Here is a 21,881-nt window from a genome sequence, read left to right on the forward strand (position 1 = left end):
CATAATTGCATTTCATGTTTGGACTAGTTTGATGCACTTTCCTTCTTTGGAATAAGGTCATAATGTACACTGATTCAGTGTGTGTGTTTGCCTGTGTGTGTGTGTGTGTGTGTGTGTGTGTGTGTGTGTGTGTGTGTGTGTGTGTACGTAAGAGGGTGAGAAGGCTTGAGAGACTGACTGACTCAGGTGGCAGGTGTGTGTACGTAACAGCCAGCATACCAGCTGCCGTGTTCCTATCAAGTATCTTTAGTTACACACAGAGGGATTTGAGACTGAACCAAACCCTCTGACACTGTAACATGATCAACCTGGATCTATTCACCAACAGAGAAATACACTGTGGACACAACAAACTTGGGCATACACGCAAGTTACACAAATGCATATTCACCATGAACAAACACACACACACACACACACAGGCTGACCCACACAGAATAGAACGCATTCAATGTCTGTTTCAACAAGTTGTTTTTACATGCCTAATCATTTATTAATAATGCTAAACTGTAAGGAAGAAAAGGGCAGTGGTAGGAAAGAGGTGTGTTTGTATTAGCGTTTGGCATTTTCCCAGTCGAAGTGTGGTCTCTTTTTGTTGAGTTGACAATCCCAGAGGCTGTTACAGCTGGTGTTAGCGAAACAAGCACTGACCTGGAAATTACTCAGATACTGAGATACTTTAAACTAGCTGCAAGTTATAAAAGATGACATTCTCTCTCTCTCTCTCTCTCTCTCTCTGAACGTGCTCATCCTCCACGCTCCTTCAGGGTGACGAGTGACAGCAGAATTGTTTGAGAAACTTTGCAGTAACACATACACACTGATGAAGATACAAGACTTTGAAAAACAAAGACTCAGTCTCTCAATAGATGTCACATCCAGCATACGTATGTAAAAGCATAGAGACGTGCTTGATATACATTAAGTCATGCAAGATGACAGTAAGAACTTTTGACCTTTGCGTGCCTTATGCTTAAACCTTGAGGGGGAATTTTAGAAGTGATGCACACAGTGGAAGAGAAAGGATAAGAGTAGGGAATTGATGACAGCACGATGGGTTGGTCAATGTTGAGAAAGAGAGAAACTATAACAAATGATTTGAGGATGAAGGAGATAACAAAGAGATCAAATTTGAAGTCAGATGATTATTAAATTGCAGATGGGAGGGGGAGGGGGGGGAGTAAATTTTACAACCTGTCCCTATTGTAAAACGATACATGTATGCATTTGAGTTTGTATACGCATGTTAACGTGTGTATATTAATCTGCAGTATATCTCTGCGGGCACCTCGGAGATGTTGTCATCAAAGCACTTCATTTAAGAGGGCTTGTTTCTAATTTTACTGAAGCAGCAGATGGACTGGGTGCTGCAAACTAGCCAAGAAGCAATTTCACCAAACAGTATTTGGAGTGACACAAGCCCAAGGCCTACAACTTGGCCATAGGTACATATATGTGCAAAAGAATGATGGATGCACGGAAATGTACGCAGCGAGATGCCAACCTCCTGTAAGGCATGGCGTTGGTGGGTCGGTGCCTTAATATACCCGGGGCGGTCCTTAACCTCTGAGGTGCTGTAAACAAACAGACAGATAGCTGGATATGGAAGGAAGGAATATCGCTGTGGGGAATCAGGCCACATGTGGTATATAGGCTACTGTACGTTCCCTGGCTGCCTGAATATCACTATAGCTTAGCAGTGACTTGTGATTAAATTGTGGTGCGTGTATGTATGCTAGCGTGAGGGTTCATGTCATGTAAGGTATCATAGTGCGTTCCCTTGTACCATGTAGGTGAATGTATTTAAGACTCGGTTTACTTAATGTAAGTCAGTTTGACTTAAGAGACGCCTGATTACAACTTTTATTGAATTTGACTTTCATGTTTTAAGGGCATTAACACTTGAGCTTTAAATACTTGTAATTACCATCAAACATTTATAATGTGTTACTTAATAATAATTTTAGGTAAATCTAGCGTGTTTATTTTGGTAGCAATTGGCAAATATAAATAAAATACAGTGTACAATAAATATACAGTGCACTGAATATTAGAAAAGTCTTTTTATAAGAAGTTTTTCATAAGACGCCGATGTTTTAAGCATAGTGAGCTTATGCTTAGAACATAGGCTGGCATTTTTTCAAGTCTTAACAATGCTCATACATTCATATGTACTTTATATTCAAACAGTTTGGACACTGTGGTTGCTCCTCCTGTCCATGCTGGCTGTTAAGGGATCCTCTTCTAATGTGATTCCAACATAAGTAATGGGGGACAAAATCTACAGTCCTCATTCTGTACAAAAATGCTTTCTGAACCTTTAGCCACAGCTTTTCACCAGTTGATTAGCTTTTAAGAAAGGGGAGGAAAAATCTGATAACAGGTTTAAATGAAAATTACAATTGATTAAAACACGCTGACCAAGCATTGAGTCAGTGTACTCTTCTTCATAGCAGTATAATGGAGTTTCAAGGTAGAAAACATAAACAACTTAGTGTTTTATGGGAAGAAGGATGGGCCTCATTAATCAGTTTAAATCAGAGGAAACCGACTTCATTTATAACATGGAGCTTTGTTGACATTTCTGTTTTACAAATAACCACACTGGATGGAGTATATTAAAATAAATGCTCTGGTACACAGGTTGACCTATCTTAAACGACTGTCTGCTTTTGTACTATAAAATGCAAATTTCTACACACAGTGCACAAAGCATTTTAGAGCTGCAATGATTAGTTGATTAATAGATTTGTCAATCGGTAGAAAAATAATCACCAACTATTTTGATAATTGATGATTGTTTTGAGACGTATTTAAAGAAATAAATGTCCAAATGCACTGATTCCAACTTCTTAAATGTGAATATTGTCTGGTTTCTCTGAGTTGTGGATATTTGGTTGGGAAAAAAGAAGACATTCGAGGACATCATATTGGACTTTGTGAAATAGTGATTGACATTTTTTTTTTAACCATTTTTGGACATTTTACAGACTAATGACTAATGGATTCATCAAGAAAATCATCAACAGATTTATCGATAATGAAAATAATTATTTGCAGCCCTACAGCGTTGTAACACTTGTTTTGCTTGTTAGTTTGCTTGGTTCTGCAGGTGTAACGACCAGCTATTGAACACTGGGTATAACACATGTGGTGTCAAAATAACATTTCATCTGTTGTCAGTACATTTCTATCTATCTAAATGTGGCTTAGACAGATACTGGATTTTCAGCTCTTCAGATAATAAGTCAGGGGCATGTTGATGTCACATAAAAATGTGTCATTAATGTGACTTTAGTTGTCAGGCGTAATGAAACATTTTACTGTATGTGATTTATAGACCACAGAACCAGAATCTTTATTGAACATGATCTTGACTGATTGAAAGTATGAAGAGGAGAGAGGGAGAGAGATGTAACAAATGTGGTTCAACAAAAGAGGCTGAGGCAGCTCTATTCATCCCCCAACTAGAAAAATATTCACCGTCCTTCTAACAAGCCAAATGTAATTTAAAAATCACCTCCTCATTCTGTAAAGCCTTTTTTCTTCTAACAGTTCGCCCCCCTTCCCTCTCCTCTCTTTTCTAACGTAATGAACCTTGCCTTGAACCTTCCTTTTAATTGGTGTCGACTCAAACGAGAGGAGTGTGCGTGCGGAGGGGGAAAGAAATCCTTTTTTTAAACATTCCATAAATTAATTTTTACCAAGTAAGGGGGTCCTGCATAGCAATTTAATCAGACAGTTGGCTTTGTGCACATCGCATCCTTGACTTTTAAAGGAATGTTATTTAGAATAAATAAGGCACTGCGGTTAAATGAGGAGGCCTTTTAGAGGGACTGATGAGCCACCGCGGAGCTACTTCAGGCTGCGCGGGGGAGAAGACATCAGCCAGGGAAATTAACAGGCTGAATAGATGCTTAGACTTTGTAGCTCCATAATGAGACTCCCATAGTCCGCATAGTCCCCAAACGCACGTGCTGTACATGTACTCACATATCTGCTTTCACATGCATGCTCACATAGCGTAAATAACTCACCAGTGCTCCAATTCACATGAACATAGATGTGTAAAATACATATACACACAACGCACATGCAGACACACTTTTAGGAGAAATGCAAGCATGCAAAAATGCGCGGAAGACATGCGCATTCCAGTTATTCTTAATTTTAACAAATAGTGTGAATATACTTCACTACTTCAGTCCTTGTTAACTTCAACTACTGGCGTGTTTCCCCACTACCTGTATGAGCAGGAGGGATGACAACAGCAAATAATTACTATTTTAATGTACATTTGTGCATGTGAGTATTGCTTTAAGACACTTTGGAAAAAAATGTGAACCTATCTTTTAATGCATTTGGAAGCTCTAAAGGATATTGAATCCAGATGTGTATAATTTTTTTTTTTATCGAACAAGATTTGGCAGTTTGAGAGATGACTAAGTCTCCTGTAGGTGCTTCATATTAAAAGCCTTCCAGTGGTTTACAGGTGAATAGCTTTTTAAGGAGGAATAGTTCAGGTTGCATTAACAGTAGCTCAACACTGCGAGGGACTTTATTAAAGGAGAGTGGATCATGCTGGAATTAATCAATGAAACTTAACTCCAAAAACCGCAGTGATTCCTACATTATGCAGGAAACTACAAGCTGAAAATAGCAAACCTTTCAGAAATAGCCCTTTTTCTCTCGTCTACTGACCCGCTCATGTTAAGCCAGTGAGTTGACCATAACAACATAGCTCAGGTCGGTGTAGACTATACTGTGCAGTGCTGCTTTGAAACTGAGCCATACTATACCAGGACAGCAATGAGCTCTCCTGCTGTGAGTGCACACTGGAAAGTGAACATGTCTCAGTCTACTTTTTTTATATCTACACAATATTCATCTTTTCCAAATATTCTCTGATTGTTTTCCTTCTGTTTCCTCCACAACATCAAAGGTTACTGTACCAAAGCAGTTTTGGGGGGGTTTGGAACACATTAACAGTTGTGAAGGGTTAGGTTTGGACAAATTGTTTTGATTATGTGGATGTGAAGTGACTGTTTTGTGATCCCTACTTGTTGGAACGGTATAATTATTTTATCTCTGTGTTGGCTGGGAAAAAAAGTGTTGATTTGCAAAGATTGTTGATGCAGTCCAGGTCACTGAGCATGTGCCGTTCCACTTTTCCAAACCCTTGCTTGTAATAATTTATGACCTTGAAACCAATCATGATTGTTTATGCTTGGACTAATTTTGTGTGGATTCATTCAACCGAGAATGTCCTTTAACCTCTGTCATCCTAGCTAGGATTTCCCCCCTTGTCTCCACTTCTGGATCAAAATAATTGTACAAACACACACATACAGTGCGCACATACACACACACACACACACACATCTATAGATGCAAACACAAGCATGTACCGTATACACACACAGGCAGCTCGACCGCATGTTTGCCTACACACATGCTCGTAGGTTTTCAGATTGATTCACACAGAGGAGAAAGGCCTCATGGGGAGTGGCTGTGGCTCTGAATGATAAATGCTGGAGTGTGCCCTCTGACCTGACCTGTTTAGTCTGAGAGTAAAGCTGCCTCACTCAACTGCCACCGCTATAGACAGAAGCTATGTGTGTGTGTGTGTGTGTGTGTGTGTGTTTGACCGTTTACATTAAAATTGATGAAAAAACTGAAATACCCTCATTTATGTGGTTTGTTTGCAGATCAGAATCCACAACAGTCAAATCATAAGACTGATCCCCCCCCCATACATAGTGACTTCCTGCCAACATGTGTTTCTATTTTGGAAAATAATTCTTGGTTCCTCAAAAACCACTGTTAGCAGCTAGAAAGCGAACATTTAATCCCATATGTGTTTGTTTTCCCATCCTAAATCCCATGTTAAAGTGCTAACTCAGCAGTTGTCTCTCCGCAACGGCCTCAGGCTGCGGGGTTGCTTCCATATCATCGTCACATATCGGCCTGTCCTGTACGATGCAGGGCTTTGCATCCTACTTGGGACTCAGGATTCCTTGCAGGATTCAGCTCTGGGGGTTCCCCTCTTCCTTTTTCAGTCCAGTACACATTTACATGCACATATGTGTGTCTGAGTGTTTGTGTGGGCATTTTCTATTGCTCCTGCTTTTTTTTTTTATTAGCATTTTCTCCATTATGAACCATTCAAGCGGTGAATACAACTCATTTACAGCAATGCAATATTTATCACATATTCAACTGATTTTTACAAGACAGATGTCATCTATTTCACAGCACCAGGCAGGTGTGTGGTGCATTTTTTTTTTAAAAGGCTGTAATCTGAAAGCCTTGCATTTCCTCTGACTTGTTTTTACTAGGCCCATGTTGACAGTCGGGCTGCATCCTATCTCTGATATACCCGCAGGCCATGTGAACTAGCCATAAACTAGCCATGTTATAGGTGTATTGATTGGTCAACAGATTGCCTGTATCTTGTAAAAAGCAGCTCTAACGTGAATGCCTTTATTAACCACATTAGTAATAAATGTGGAAAACCGAAAAGTTTTTTTCCTATATGGTTGTGTTTCCATGTGGTTTAGGGTTTGATTTTGGTTGTGGTAACCCAGATCAGTCTTGATCTTTGTGGTACTATAAAAGTCTTTTAAAAATGTAGATTGAAACAAGGTTTCAAGAGAGGCAATCAGGGCTTTGTAACTTGTCGTAGGTGCTTAGGCTGTCTAAATCTGTACTGTCTTTAACGTCACTTACAACTCACTTTTATAGACCTGCTTTCATGTAATTATCTTTTATTGATTCATTCACAGGCCTTTCTTTTTTGCCTTTTCTATTTCATACCCTGCCTTCATTCCTTTTGCTTTCAGCAGTTTTTTTTTCATTCCCTCAGTGTCTCACTACGGGCAGCAGGTACCGCTATCCTACGAAACACAACAGCAGTCCACGAGTGCATGTGTGTGCGGTTGTGTGTGAGAGAAAGATCCCAGGGGATTCTGCAGCTTTACCTCTCAAACCCCTCTCTCATCCCTCAATCACAACCCTCCTTCACTGCCTCCGCGCTCTTGTCCTCCCCCTTCATTTCCTTTTGAGTCCCGTTGTCATCCGTCCTCTCCCTCTCCCCACTTAGTGATGAAGATGTGCTCTTGGCAGTTTGTTTTTTCCTTCATTTTACTCAGCGCCAGTTCTTCTCACTCCCTTGTTTCCCCTTCCCTTATGACATATTCCACCCGTCTGCTTCATATTTTGACTTTTTTTTTTCTTGTTGCGTTGGTCCTACAGGTGCTGACACATTTACAGTCAAAATGCCAGTGTTTGATTCATGTGCACTGTTCCATACAGATAAAAAATGATTCTGAGGACATACAAGCTGGCTGCATTTGAACCATTTGGGCATTTTTGTACATTAGCAGCCCTTAAGGTTGGATTTGTTTTGTAATAGTAATATATTATAATATATTTGCACTTACACCGAGGCTATTTTTTACTTTAATTACATTATTTTTCCATTACACCACTCCAAGTAGCTATTACTAATTGTCATGTAACTGAATCAGCGAAGCAATTAGTGACATGCAGTTTTTGCATCATTCTTGGACACAATAACATTAAAACAGTAAATGTGCTGCATATCCAATTCAGTAGAAATTAGACTTATCATTAGCTTCAATAAGGGAGCCGTTAGCCCACAGGACAGTGTTAGTCTTTATTCTGTGGCTGAGCAGAACTGGCGATCTAAACTGTTTAGATAACTCATTGGACACTAGTGGCACATTAGGCGGTTACAGTTTAAACTGGCAGTTAATATACAGAGGGATTGATGGGATTTGGAGACCTTCACTGACTCTCCATCTGTTTCATCTGTCATGTTTTCCTGCCTTTTATCTCCTCTAACCACGAGCTCTTTTCTGTTTTACATTCAGTACTGCCTCACTCGCTCATCTCTCTCTCCTCTTTACCTGTGTATAAAGATGTTCTTTTGACAATTTCCTGTCAATCACTCCAACGCATTTCTCCCCTTTTTCTCCTCTCACCTCTCTGCGCTACATCACCCAGAGGCCCCTGGTCTAGTACATTAACCGCTTTCATTTAGTTGAGTCTGTCTGCAGTCAGATCCCATAGGCCAAGAGTTAGCTGCTGTTTTATTTATACTGTTTGTATTTTGCCAGTTGTTTTAGTAAAGTTTGCTGGTACATTTATTCGCAGAGGACAGGATGCATTCTCCTTCAGAGTAACAAAGTGTATTTCCTTCACATTCATTCAGTCAATGCTGTCAGTCAGTGATGGAGACGCATCTCCTACTGCTGCTGCTGCTGCTAGAAAGAGGCACACAGGAAAAATAAATATGGAAACATGAATAAAACATTACTCAAATAAACATATAGCCCCTCAGTAGATCAAAAGTAAGTATAAGTATTTGACTGGCTTGTTATAGCCATTGTGGAGTAGAAATTGGGACAGTGACAAAACCCAAGACTGCATTGTTGTATAAGCAAGAAAAGTTTGTAGAAGTGGAAAATATGTGAAGTGAAAGATAAAATACATGGTCTCTCTCCCTCTTACTCTCTCTCTCTTTCTCTCTCACACACACACACACACACACATACACACACACACACACACACACCAGCTCATATCTTAATTACTGAGGCTTGATGGGTACTTAACCTTGCCCCTTGCTGCTTATGCTAATGTAGAGAGGTCAGGAGTGTGCCGATTGGCTGGCTTGCTGTCAACTCAGCCAGAAACAACTGTCTGAGTGCAGATGAGCGGATGAAGGAAGGAGAGGAGACCGAGGAGCAAGGACAAGGGAAATATGGGACATGGGATGAAGAGACAGACTAGAGAAAAAAAAAAGGGTTTTAATTAACACGCAATAATTTGATATTTTGGTTGTTGAACTAAAAATATTCTATTGAATTAAGCTTAGTGAAGAAAATAAATACATTTAGACAGTTGGTGTATGAACACATTTTTCTAACAGGATGGGGTCATAGACTTAGTGCGTTAAGCAGCACACAGAACATATCATGCTGCGGATAGTTAAACAACATTTCCTCACTACTCTTACTAGTATGACCTCATCCTTTAAGCAACATTTTTGTTTGTTATGGAGCATATGGCTGGCTCTGTGTGTAATGAGCTCATCCTCTTCCCCACCATGAAGCTATTGGTATATGACTGAGGGTGTTTAACAGCAGGGAGAGTCATTGAGAGGACACACATACACACACATACACACACACACACACACACACACAGTTTACAGCTGCCGGCTTGTTTCGGATGTTTCTCCACCTGACAGAAATATTTGTGCTTCATTAGATCAGGGTGCAGTGCAGGTCTTTGCACCTCAAATGTTTATACGGGTTCTGAACAACTTACAAGACCATCAGAAGACTTAAAGGACAAATGTGGTAATTGTATTGGAGTTAGTGGTTATCATTTATAATGACCACAGAGATTTAAAAAAAAAAAAAAAAACTGTGTTCAGGAAAACAGAGTTGCTGATGGTAAACTTTTTCACCATGAAGAGTGTGACAAAATTCATCAGGACTAGTGTGTAACAAAAATAAGTCATTTTTTATATATATAACACATCACTTAAAATAGTTAGAAATGAAATGAAACAAGTTTAAGAAAAAGGATAAAGCTATATGAATTTGACTGTTTTGTAATGTTGACATGGACAGCTTTTGTTCAGGATGTGCCACATCAGTCGCATGTGTGAGAGATTCATCATTGCGGTCCATAAAAAAAGTGCTCATTTATGTGATAATGTCACAACAATTCTGGGGTATTCAAGTAATTGGAACTATGGGAGACTGTCATAATCCACAAAAGAAGTGTTTCTCTTTCACTTCAAGTTGTGTTGTGAGAAAGTTGAAGAGGCCCTTTATATATAGGTCATGCACTGTGGTCCATCTAATGCCTAGAGTTATTTTAATGCCATATTTACAGCAAGGGGCTTCACCAAGTCAACCTGATCAATTCAGTTAGACATTTAGTCTGGTCTAATTTGACTGATTCACCGTGTCCACTCAGCTGTTAAAAACCAGTATGTACAGCACAGCCCTCCCTACCATACATACATACCACCGAGGTCATACGTGTATGCTGTACGATGTTGCCATCGCCATCCGTGACCACTGGCACGCGTATGTCCAGTATGTTCAAAGCATGTGAGTGTTCTGACCCTGTGTGTGGGTGCGCATGTGTAGTCTTGAGGCTATAGTGATTTAGGGTGAGATGCCAAGGAAACGTGTGTGTGTGTGTGTACGCATGCACGCACACACAGACACACACACCTCGTCCTCTGATCTCAGGGGACATCTGCTCTGGTCCGGGTCACTGGCAGCAAGCGCTCGGTCGGGCTCGAAAGTATCACCACGGCAACTGCATCGCATAATCCCATTCCATCTCATCCCATCCAGGAACTGTGCACGACGTGATTGGCCTGTTCCCCCCGGGGCGGTGAGGCGACGGCTCAGTCGCTGTCTGCCTACTCGCTGTGTCAGCTATGGCTCTGAGTCTGTGGGCGGGGAGCAAGTAGCGCATTAAAGGAACGTTTGGCGTATTTTGGCAGGAGACGGTGTGAATTATGCAGACGCACCCCTACTGTGAGTGTGTGTCTGTGTGTGCAGCGATGCCAGTGTGAGTCCTTCATGGGGAACAGCTACTCAAGCTACTCTAAAGAGATACTTTTTTTTTTTTTTTCCCTGTCTCCCTCTGTCTCCCTTCAGCCAGTCTTGCAAGTTTATGTCTATCCAACTTTCTGTCTTTTATTATTTTAGTAAGATCATGATAGCCTTCTGCTACATCCTCTGTCTACTTTTAAGGTGTGTTTACACTAGAACAGAGAAAAGCAGCTACAGTGGCCTGGATATTATCCCATCTTCCTCAATAAAGGGAGCAATTGCCAAAGTATAAAACCAGTGGAAAATGTGCTTTTCTGAAGATCAATAAAAGCAGCATTGAAGGCTCAAAAAATTATGTGAGTTTTCCCGTTTGCATGTGCTGTTGAAAGACTTTTCTGTGGTGAGACATAGTCTCCAACAGGCTCTCTTCTTTCTTAATGTTTAATGTTTTTTTTGGCATTTTAAGTGGTTACTCATTATCTGGCCAATCCCTGTATGCCAATAAATACAGTAAGTTGCTAAAATAACCCAGACTAATATAAACAGCTCCGAATAATCAAAATAATCATAAAAAAAAAACACCACGTTCATCTCTGCCTTCATCTCTCCTACCTTCATCCCTCCAGTCATCGCTCACTGACTTCAGCTTTCATCTGTCCCTCTTTTTTTTTTTTCACGTGACTGAATTGAGTTGTTTGTCTACCTTCACCTTTCTCTCTCTCTCTCTCTCTCTCTCCCTTTTCACTCTGCTCTCTCTCACACACACACCCTCCACCTCCGTCACTATCCCTCTTTTGTTTTGCTGAAGAATACAAACACAGTCTGAATTAAAACACAACTGACAGTTTGCATCCAGTTTCATTGCCTTCTCCTCTGTCCTCCTCCCATAATTCCTCCCTCACTTACATGTCCCTCCCCCCCCCCTTTTCCATCCCTCCCTCCCTCCCCTAGCTCCAGCTGTCAGGAGGCTTCATTATTAAAGATTCATGGCGGAGTCTGGGCAGCTCTTCCAAAAGCTTTTGTCAGACAGACCGAGTGTCTCAAATCTCACTGCCACTAACTGGAGGTGACATAAAGACTCGCATAGACCCGCACGCACACAGACACGCACTCAAACACACACACACACACACACAACACACACTCCTTGTGCTTTGCTTCACTATTTCACTTACCTGTCCACCCCTCTTTAATTAAAATCATCTTGAAAATGGAATTCTTAGTGCTTCTTTTCATTTCTATTAATAAATCATTGTAAAATACCTTATCAGTGCTCACTCTACTGACTACGACCTCTTCAAGCTGTGCCTAACTGTTTATAAATGAAAATATTTGATGGGCTGTGGATTTATAACACCACTTTTGGCTTGATCATGTTTTTTGTCATCAGAGGTCGCGGTGACTTGTTTCGTCAGATATTCTAAATCTCATCGGATGTCTTTTGTTAATACGTTTTTTTTTTTAAGTGATTCTTTTGTCAGACAAGGGCCGCACTGATTCACCACCGTACCTGTCACAGTAGTCCGCTTCTTTTTCTCTCAAAGTCTCTCTGATTGCAGTTAGAGTTTGAAAGATGTGGCAGACACCTTCTCCATTAGCTCCCAATCTCAAACTTGCTAAGGATTACTTCCTACTTGCTAGATATGCCTATTCTAAAACCTTAGTTAATCTTGGTTATTAGTCCTTAAAGCTTACAACACAGCTGGATACTTCAGAGTACAATGGATTCAATTTTAGAGGCTTAGGTTAGAAAAATTAGAGCTCTAAGTTTGGCCTGATGGACGATGGCCTTGTTTGTTGACAAAGCTACCATCAGACATTTTACTGAGAGTAGAGAGTAGTTTATGTTAATTGGATAATAGATCAACAGGAACATACTTCCCACAATAACAGCAACCATAATTGTTCTCATCTTAAACTAAATGTTTGTCTTACCTCTGTGTGATACATTAGACATAACAAAATAACCATGTGTCTTATTCACACATTCTGAATCGGCACCATGGGAATTGAGTAAGTTCTTCTCTGTTCTCTCACGGACATTTCAGGAGGGAATAGCTTACATGCAACAGGGGAAAACAAAAAAAAGTGCTTCTGGTAGCAGAAAACATTCAGACACGGTGTCCGTTTGCCTCTCCTGATTTTGTGTTTTTATGAATTGACTTTAAAGGAATAAGGCCTCAGAATTTGCTTCTTGACAGGGAGAGAGGAGTTGTACAGGATTTGTGGAGCTCACATAATTTAATGCAGGAGAGCTAACACGGCATATCATTGAAGGCCATTAATTAATTTGTGTGTGTAATTTATATCTCAGTGGGCAGTTCAGAACAATAAGAATATAAAGTTGACCTAAAGTTTTAAGGCAACAACAGTCAGGTAACAGTGAAACAGCAGTGTGCAGGTGCGGGGCCAGCAGCATTTTGTACCAACATTTTTTTTCACTTAGTGAAACATTTCGCCTGGAATTGTATAAACCTGGGGCAAACATACCATATTATCCTACAGTACTAATGTCAGTGCCTAATTCTATCTTTTTCACTGTATTTGTTTGTACAGAAAAGCCCAGGAGCAAGAGAAAAAGGTGGTAGTAGCAGGTTGTGTTCCCCAGGCCCAGCCACGGATGGACTACCTCAAAGGGCTCAGCATCATAGGGGTACGTATATGTGTATTTGATACATTATATTGTGTGACTAGCTTGTATCAAAGGATAACCTGAATGTAGGGATGTGTTCATACAGAATATACAGTATGTACAACCTTTGATGAGTACAGACACACACACACACAACTGCACAGACAGTTTGACCTGTCATTCACCTGGCCACCAAGCTGCCGTGTCTATTCTCTTTTGGCCTCCCTGCTGCTCGGTGGATCACTAGACCTCTCCATAAGACATGACCGAGACAGATAAGATGAACAGGGTGGAGCCTAGAAAATGAGGGAGAATATATGAAGGAAGGAGGGAGGAAAGGAAGAGAGAGAGGAGGAAAGAGCCTGAGTGAAAAAAGCAAGAGAGATACCACACTGTATTTGAAAGTATGAATAACTGAAAAGAATAAAATTTATTAGTGTTTCAGACGATTAATATGCAATATGCTGCCACAGTTTATTTTTGATAAGTACAACGAATCAGTGTTTCTTAAACAAAACTGCCAGTGTGAACTTCATAGTCAGCTTTAATGCTAACATGTGTTCTCACTGTGAGATAATGCTAACCCCTTAGACACTAACCCAAACACCATAAATGGGCTAATGTCAAAGTTCTACATGTAAAATGATCCCCAAATGCAGTGTAGTCTTTTCTATTTTCTTCTTGCATCGATCTAATCGTCCAAAATGTTTTTTTTTTTCCCCCTAGTACATGACAACATGCAAAAAAACGTCCCTCCAGTATAGAAAAATCAGGTGTACCGAGTCCTATCCTATGGGAGATGTCTATTTTATAGTCAAAGACAGAGATAGCAAGGGACAAGCGGAGGATGTGGAGACCTCATGGCTTTGTGCCCAGAGCATAAACTGTCTTTTCTATTCCCTTTTCTTTAAAGGTGGCATGGGACAGTCTGGCCCTCTAGTTATAGTATTCAGACGGTAAAGTGAAAGAGCAGAGGGTTACAGATAACACAGAGAGCCTACAGACAACACAAAAGGTGTCGCAGATAAAAGGGAAAACTCTGTTAACATCAGGGAAAGAAAAAAAACACTCTTTATGTAGAGTAATTTTCTCTGCAGTGTCTATACAGTCTAATGTAACGCAGTGATTTTGGCTTTTGGTTATTTTGGATTGGAGCCCCTGAGCTGTTATATTTCAGCTCATAACCCTCTGCCGCAGGTATGAATAGACTGCATGACAAGTTGTGATATGGAACAATTATTACATTTTCTTTTAAGTCTATTTCACCTCAGTAATCAGAGGAGGAAACTAAAAAGCTGCGTCACGTTTATCACTATTTAATGGCTAAATTAGTATTCCTCATTAAATCACAGTGCTTTTAAAGAGTGTGTCTGTTGCTACCTTCCAAGACCCTGCAAAACCATCTCGTGTGAATGTGAAGTTTTTGTCGCTTCAGTTCTGCAAACAATCATGTAAACAAAATCCCGTAAGACATTCCAATATAAATAAACAATGTGAAATTGTTATAATATTCCTTGAGCAATGTGTAACGCAAATACGTCTGTGCCACACACACACAAGCAAAGACATTTATTCCATGCTTAGGAGAGCTAAATAATTGCTGCATGTCTAACAAAGCAAAACAAAAGAGTCAGCCAATTTAGAAGTATCATATATGCATGCATTCTTTTTTTTTCCCACTCCGTTCTCACAAAAAAAGCCAGGCCTTTTAAATCACCACAGAACACTTTGATCGTAATTTCACATAATGCTGAATTTATTCGCTCGCATAAAAAAAAACAAACCGCCTCGTTGAAAATGGGGATAAATCAGTCAGTCCGATATCCAATGTTGATTACAGCCACTGTCTTAGAAATGATGGATGGGGGGTGGGGAGTGGCTCAAATGTATTAAATATCCTGTACCATAAATACTGTAATTCCATTTAAGTAAACATGCCACCGTGTAACATAATTACATTCAAATCAAGTGGCATGTATGTATAATATAATGACATTCAGATAAACAGGCTTGTATATGTCTTAGCCTTCAGGGTGAGGCAGAAACAGCTGGGAATTTTACCAGTGCTGGTCCTTTTATTGTCATGAGTACATTGGATTATGCGTTGATATAGACACACACACACACACACACACTGCATGAACAGGCGCACACAGTAACAAACACAGACAGAGGCATATGAATGTGCACACACTCCTTTTGTGTATCCTTGGTTGTTTTATCAAAACACACAATGACAGCGACAGTTGGTGGGTTATGCAAATTAGATGCAAATAACTACCAGTCGTGAATTTGTATATAGTGATTGCACTAACGGCTAGATAAGGGGTGTAGTTTAAAAAAAAAAAGTGTTTCCTGTTGAATTCATTCAGTTTAATTGACCTATGTGTCAGCTTTTATGTGTGCTCGTGTGCTTTTTCCCTGTCTGAAGTTGCTGTGAAATGAATGACAGTATACTGTGTATAAGGTACACAGACAGTCACGCAAGCCCACAGTGTTTGGCGTCTCTCTGAACTAGACATGTCACATCCTGTATCTGAGACGCATCACACACATCCACACACACGTAAACAGAGTCGGCTAGGTAATCAGAGGATTACAGTGGGTAAGCAGACGCTGTAAACATGAGATGCACGCACATAAGTCTTCTCAGCATGCATACTGTGAACCCAGTTTATGTTCTTATTTATGTTATAGCTCAATTACTCACAAATTATACACTCTTCACGTTACTGGTTATTGTGACTGTATAATGTAATAAACACAAATTGAAAACTCACTTTAAAATTACCTAGGATGAAATGGTTCCTTGGGTTTTATAGAACTCGCTGTAAATACTGAATTAGTCTCTTAGTAATTTTTCATCCATAAGAACCAGAATTGAAAAGTGTAATCTGAATCAATCGCCACTCTGAGTAGGTACACCCGCTGCTGCTCTGAATGGACCCAAATTGCCTGGCCAATAGAGGAACTTCAGTGTGTAACATGCATATAACTGCTGCTGCAAGGCACAGTGTGCATCTGTTTGTGTTTTAAAGAAAAGGTTTCTCTGGGTAATGAGCCTGATGGCACTGAGAGCGGGTGCCAAGGGCTAGAACATAGACCACTAAGAATGGAGAAAGTGAGAGAATTAGATGCTGGAAGGAATGAAAGAAGAAATAATGGTAGGAGAAATGATTTTTCTCCTATGCCTAATTCTCTCAGTTCCCTTATCTCTCTTTACATCCCTCTGTCTCTTCCCCTCATTCACTCTCCAGGCTTTCCCCTACAGATTATTGTGCGTAGGATGGTAGATTTGTAAAGTCAGTGCTTTTCTCAATAGAGTATTCAGGCTCTTTTCAGTACCTAGCTCAACCTCCTAATAGTGGGGCTCTTATTAAACTGCGGCCAGCGCAGTGTCGCCTCTTTTCTCTACATTAATTTATGTTTTTTTTCAGAGTTCCCTTTGACAGAGCTGCAGGGCATTCCCAATAGGAAGCAATAAGAATAACTCTCTTACCTAATGTACCATTATTCTGTTGTAGTCATTCTCTCATAGTATTAGGATTTGAGATTGCTTTATTCTTACCTGTGTGATCATCTGTCTGCCCCTCTCTCACTTCTTCTGTCTGTGCCCCTTGTTTCTCGGCCTTTAAATATCCCACTGTCCTTGTCAATCACAGCCCAACCAATATTAGATTTTTGAGGCCAATACTGATAATGATATTTGGGAGTTTTGCAAATCTGGTAACAATATATCCACTGACAGTATTTTTTTATTAACATAAATACATAACATAAAAAACAAGACTTGATATCTATATCTAAATATTGCAATTTCTTGTTATCTATCGGCCGACATATACACCCATCACAATACATCTGCAATAAGCTAATATCGGCCTGGCTGATTCATCGGTCTAGCTCTGCTGTCACTACATAATATGAATGGTGTTCAGCTACACAGACACTCAGTGACATTTAGGAAATCTATATCACTTAATCCAGGCTGAAAAAACTGAGAACACTTGGTGTGATTGTATGTGTTTGTATTTGTTTGTCTATGTGCATTCTGCATATTGTGTGACTTGTCTTGTGTATATTTGCATGCCCACCTTGTTTAAATATGGATCAGTGGATGTGAGTTTGTGTGTTGTCAATATCAGGCTTTTGTTTGAGTGTGCGGACCTGGTTTGTCAGCATCAATAAACCTGTCCCTTGTGTGTCTCTCTCTGTATTTCAGGTTCAACAGATTGATCGAGTGGTGGAAGTAGTGGACGAAGCTGTTAAAGGTATTTCAATGCGTGCACACACGCGCACACACACACACACACACACAAGCACTCATTGTATGAGTGAATGAGCAGCGATGCATTCATCAGTGAATGAGTGAATGAATGAGAGTCCTTACATTGTTGGAATAGGAAATGAAGTTTTTGAGCATCAGCTCTGTGTATGAATGAATTTCAGTAAAGTAGTCTGTCCACTTATTGACAGAATACAAGGGCTAAGAATGGCTTGACTTTCAAGAGCAGAAAATATATGACTTTACTGTAGAAGAGAAGAGAATCAAATAATACTATCTTTGAAATGATTCTGCCTGCTTCCTCACAATTTGCACTTCAAAACATTCAATTGTGAGCCATTATTGTCAATCACAACGTACCGGCTGGTGTGTTATTGAAAATTCTGTATTGTTCAAGTGCAAGTTCTACAGCAGTATGTCTTCAAATTTCATATGCAAGGGCAATTCATGAATAGAAAACAAAATATGGACCAAACATATTTTTTGACTACAGTTCTTAGAAAGATTAATGGGTTAGATTGATATATATTTAAAAGCAAAGTCATCAGTTGCTTTTGGATTGTGTCTTTCTTGCTATCTGAGTAGCTTATTAAGTAGTCTTCTCAGTCTAAGAGGCTGACTGACAGCGAGACAGACTCACATGGCAGTGATTAGGTCATTCATTTAAACTATTAGTGAACCACCGCACTCAACTGTTTAATGAAGGTCAGACAGAGTTTACAGTGTAAGAGTGTCCAGTCAAGCTGTCGTACACCCCCAGCTGTTCTCTAATAAAGAACAGATTGAGTTTACACACTGTGTGTGTGTGTGTGTGTGTGTGTGTGTGTACATGTATGAGTAACTAGTTTGCACTGCAAGCTTCACTTTAATGAAGGACAGCTGAACTGAGGGTTATTTTACAATGTGTCATCAACCCTAAATCACACACAAAGACACACACACACACACATGCACTCACTCACTTTCACACATGTACAAAGTGACTTTTATTCCCCCTTTCTTCTCTCTTATTTGCTCATTCTCTCCCTTTTCCTCTCCTTCCTTCTTCCTCCTGTTCCACAGCAGCTTTTGATCTCTTTCCCTCCTCCCCCCCCCCTTACCTCTGCCTTTTCACTGCCCTGCTCCATCCCTCCTGCCCTCCTTCCCTTCATTTTCCCTCCCTCCTTCGCCCCTTCCATAGAAACTAATTTCCCCAGTATCATTACAGTTCTTTATGACCCCGTATAAACTGAGAGCTGTTATTTCAGCTCGGAGGCCTGGGCATAAACCTTTAAGCTAGGGGATTTGCCTTTTGTAATGGCTACTAAAATACTTACTCCAATGAACTGCTAATAGACGCAGTTCTTTCCTGCACCAAAATTGCTTCCAGGTCTGTTTTCCACATGACAAGAAGACTGGTATGCTTTTATGAGCTCGGTTCTTGAGGTGTGAGACTATCTATTCAGTTTGGATCCTGATTTAAAATAAACTTAACAACTGTCACTCTATAAGGATACTTCACTACTGTAAAACTGCTTTTTATCATACAGCATCTGCGTAACGTAAAGCTCATGTTACTACCTGTTGTAAATGCCAGGGTATGTTTTTATCCATTAGTTATCTCAGGTTGGGTTGCTGAGCATGCAAACAGTACTTAACATTTATACAGTCACACACACACACACACACACACACATACTGGCCAGTCTTGTGTTATTTGCCACTGTGCAGCGTCAGTGATTTGGTGGGTAGTTTTTGTTACTGTGGTCACAACCTTGCTTATTCCAATCAATCTTTTTTAAGCTGTGCCAGATGTTGGCTTTCTTTCTAACACTAAACACCGCTTTAGCTTTATCGTGTATTCTGAGGCCACTGGCAGATCAAAAAGAAATGTATTAATGACACCCGTAGATACACATTTTTGCAAGGGAAACAAGCTGGGTTTGATGTCTCTTGGTGAATGCCCAGCGAACAAAAACACAAGAAGGACTATTTATTTGAAGAGTATAATATGGAGGGAGAAAAAAAAAGAACAAGTCTGAAGACGGATTTTGCACCATTAATAAATAACTGATGTACCTCTTTCTTTATGGGGCCATTTTGATGTCTTTGTTTCTTTATTGGCCTCCGAATATTGATCTTTTCTCACTGAGATGATAGCCGCGGATGATACTATTTTACCTGATGGTCTTTTATCTTTTAGAAACAGTTTAGATTTAGTGTGTCTGTGTGACATAGAAACTGGGGGGGGGGGGCACAAAAGGTTAGACAGACTAATGTATCTACTTAGCTACAGATCAGAGGCTATATAGCATCCATATAACCTCATGATCCTTATTTCATCAGGATAAACAAACTGTTTTGTGCATCAGTGCTAAAAAAAAAAAAAAAAGACAAAGCACAAGTATGAAGATGTGGCTGAATAGAAAGAGACAGACAGGAAGAAGAGGAAATGAAGTGCAGGTATCAATAGATAAGTTGATGCATTCACATATATTTAAAGTCAACTTCAGAAAGGTATTCTGAACATTGTCTTTTAATGCTCAGTGACCTCCTATCTGACTGACATAACCAAACTCTGCAGAGAGACTTGTCGTTGTCAAGCAACAAAGCTGCTCTATGGCTTTTAAAAGGAAACGTTCTTTCTAAATGTTTGCATTAACGCACACTGTAAGGTTGTAAGTAATACAATTGATGTGCATGTGAGATCTTTCCCATCGAAATGAATTAAGCTGACTTTTGCTAAGAAAATAAACTGCTTTTTCCAAGACAGTTGTACATATCTCACGGTCTGGTATATCAAGAGAATAAATGACAAATATTACACCCCTCCTGTCATCCTCATCTGCCACCTCTGCCCCCTCCCTCCAATGTGCCCCCATCCCCCCTCAATCCTGCCTGCTGCTTTACAATCAAACCAGGGAGCACAACAAGAGCCACCACTTATGAGACATAAGACACAGGTCAACAGGTCATCCTTTTAGCTCCCTACCTCTCTGATCCAACCATCCGTCTGGCTATCCTATACATCTTTCATCTGTGATGTATTTTTTTCTATCATCATCCAACCAGTCATCCATCTACCTTTCCATCCATCTATTCTTGCTTTTCTCTCCCTCCTTTTCCCGAGCATGTTGTAATGGGCCGTTATGAGTGGATGGAAGGATTTATGTCGGCTAGTATTTATGAAGGAGAGAAGAGAACAAAGAAGAGAGAGAGATTGGAAACAAATGGAAGAGGGAAAAGGAGTAGAGCAGTCAGTAACAAGAGATTGTGGTATGGGGTGATGTGTGTCTCTGTGTCTTTGTGGGGTTGCCCATCACAGCAGTTGGTCCCTCTAAACTCTGTAATTGAGATGACAAATAGGGCAGCATTCTTCGGTTTTCTTCAACTCAAGTTAGCTATTTTATCTCTTGCTTCCCATTCATGGTCCCCTAGGCCCTGAAATTGAATTTGGCTTTGGGTACACTCCTGGAGTGATTCCATGCTGGTAGTTAGATTATTTCTTGAGTCTTGGGTGGCAGTCACATTGACAGGGGTCCTGCGCAGTTTTAGAGGGGAAAAGAATATATGGGGAATGGCATTTTCCAAGTTTTATAAGAAGGGACAACCTCATAATTTTGAATTCTGAAAACCCAGCATCATACTTCTAAGTGCATATAGAGATTCTATCAGGAAAAAGCAGTTAGATATTGGCAACTATATATTTCCCACAGCTAAAACCATAAAAAACAACAATCTGGGAGAAGTATGACATTTGAAAACAAATTATTTAAAAAAAAAACAAACAGGCTAGTGAAGCTAGTTTCAAGATCTAGCCGTTATGTTTAGGTGATAGGTTTTTAATTTTTCTCAGCATGAGGTTTAGTTACTATTCAGAGCAGATAGGTGCCCTTTGAAATAGACCACTCTATGTTCTTACTTTTATTTGGATAAAGTGATTGGTATAATCAAGGTTCAAACAAAAGGCAATTCATTTCTAATGCTTTTAAAAGGGGATTGCAGTTTAATGAGTTTTCATTCTAGGCATTGAAGCATCATAATCAAGAAGAAAAAGCCCTTGTAGACAGCTCTAGTGTACATCTTTTAGACATCATCACTGGCATTTCCTTAACTTTCCTCTCATGCTGTACATTTGTTGATGGAACTTCTGGTAAAGTGTTTAAAGCAGCACCTAAATATTTCTGTAGTGCAGGGTCAGTTGAGGAGCAGGTGCAGCAGTGAAACCTGGCTGCTAAAGGAAGGATTAATGTATGGATGGATTGATCGATAAGTCAACAGATCGAGCAAACGGTTACAGACAGAAGAATATTAGAGCACACATGAATTTGAAGTCGTTTCCCCACAGCGCTCCCTGGGCAAAGGCGGGACACAC

The 21,881-nt window shown here is 40.0% G+C and overlaps 1 protein-coding gene across 1 annotated transcript in view; it reads left to right on the top strand.

Annotated features, from left to right (window-relative positions):
- Nucleotides 1-21,881, top strand: part of cdkal1 (CDK5 regulatory subunit associated protein 1-like 1) — a 244,305-nt gene that overhangs the window by 65,799 nt on the left and 156,625 nt on the right. The window contains exons 5-6 of the mRNA XM_042423928.1: nt 13,167-13,263; nt 17,465-17,513. Of these exons, the coding sequence (XP_042279862.1) occupies nt 13,167-13,263; nt 17,465-17,513 (146 nt within the window). The remainder of the gene's footprint in view (nt 1-13,166; nt 13,264-17,464; nt 17,514-21,881) is intronic.

The sequence above is a fragment of the Thunnus maccoyii genome, chromosome 10, assembly GCF_910596095.1.
Source record: "Thunnus maccoyii chromosome 10, fThuMac1.1, whole genome shotgun sequence".
Classification (NCBI taxonomy): Eukaryota; Metazoa; Chordata; class Actinopteri; order Scombriformes; family Scombridae; genus Thunnus; species Thunnus maccoyii.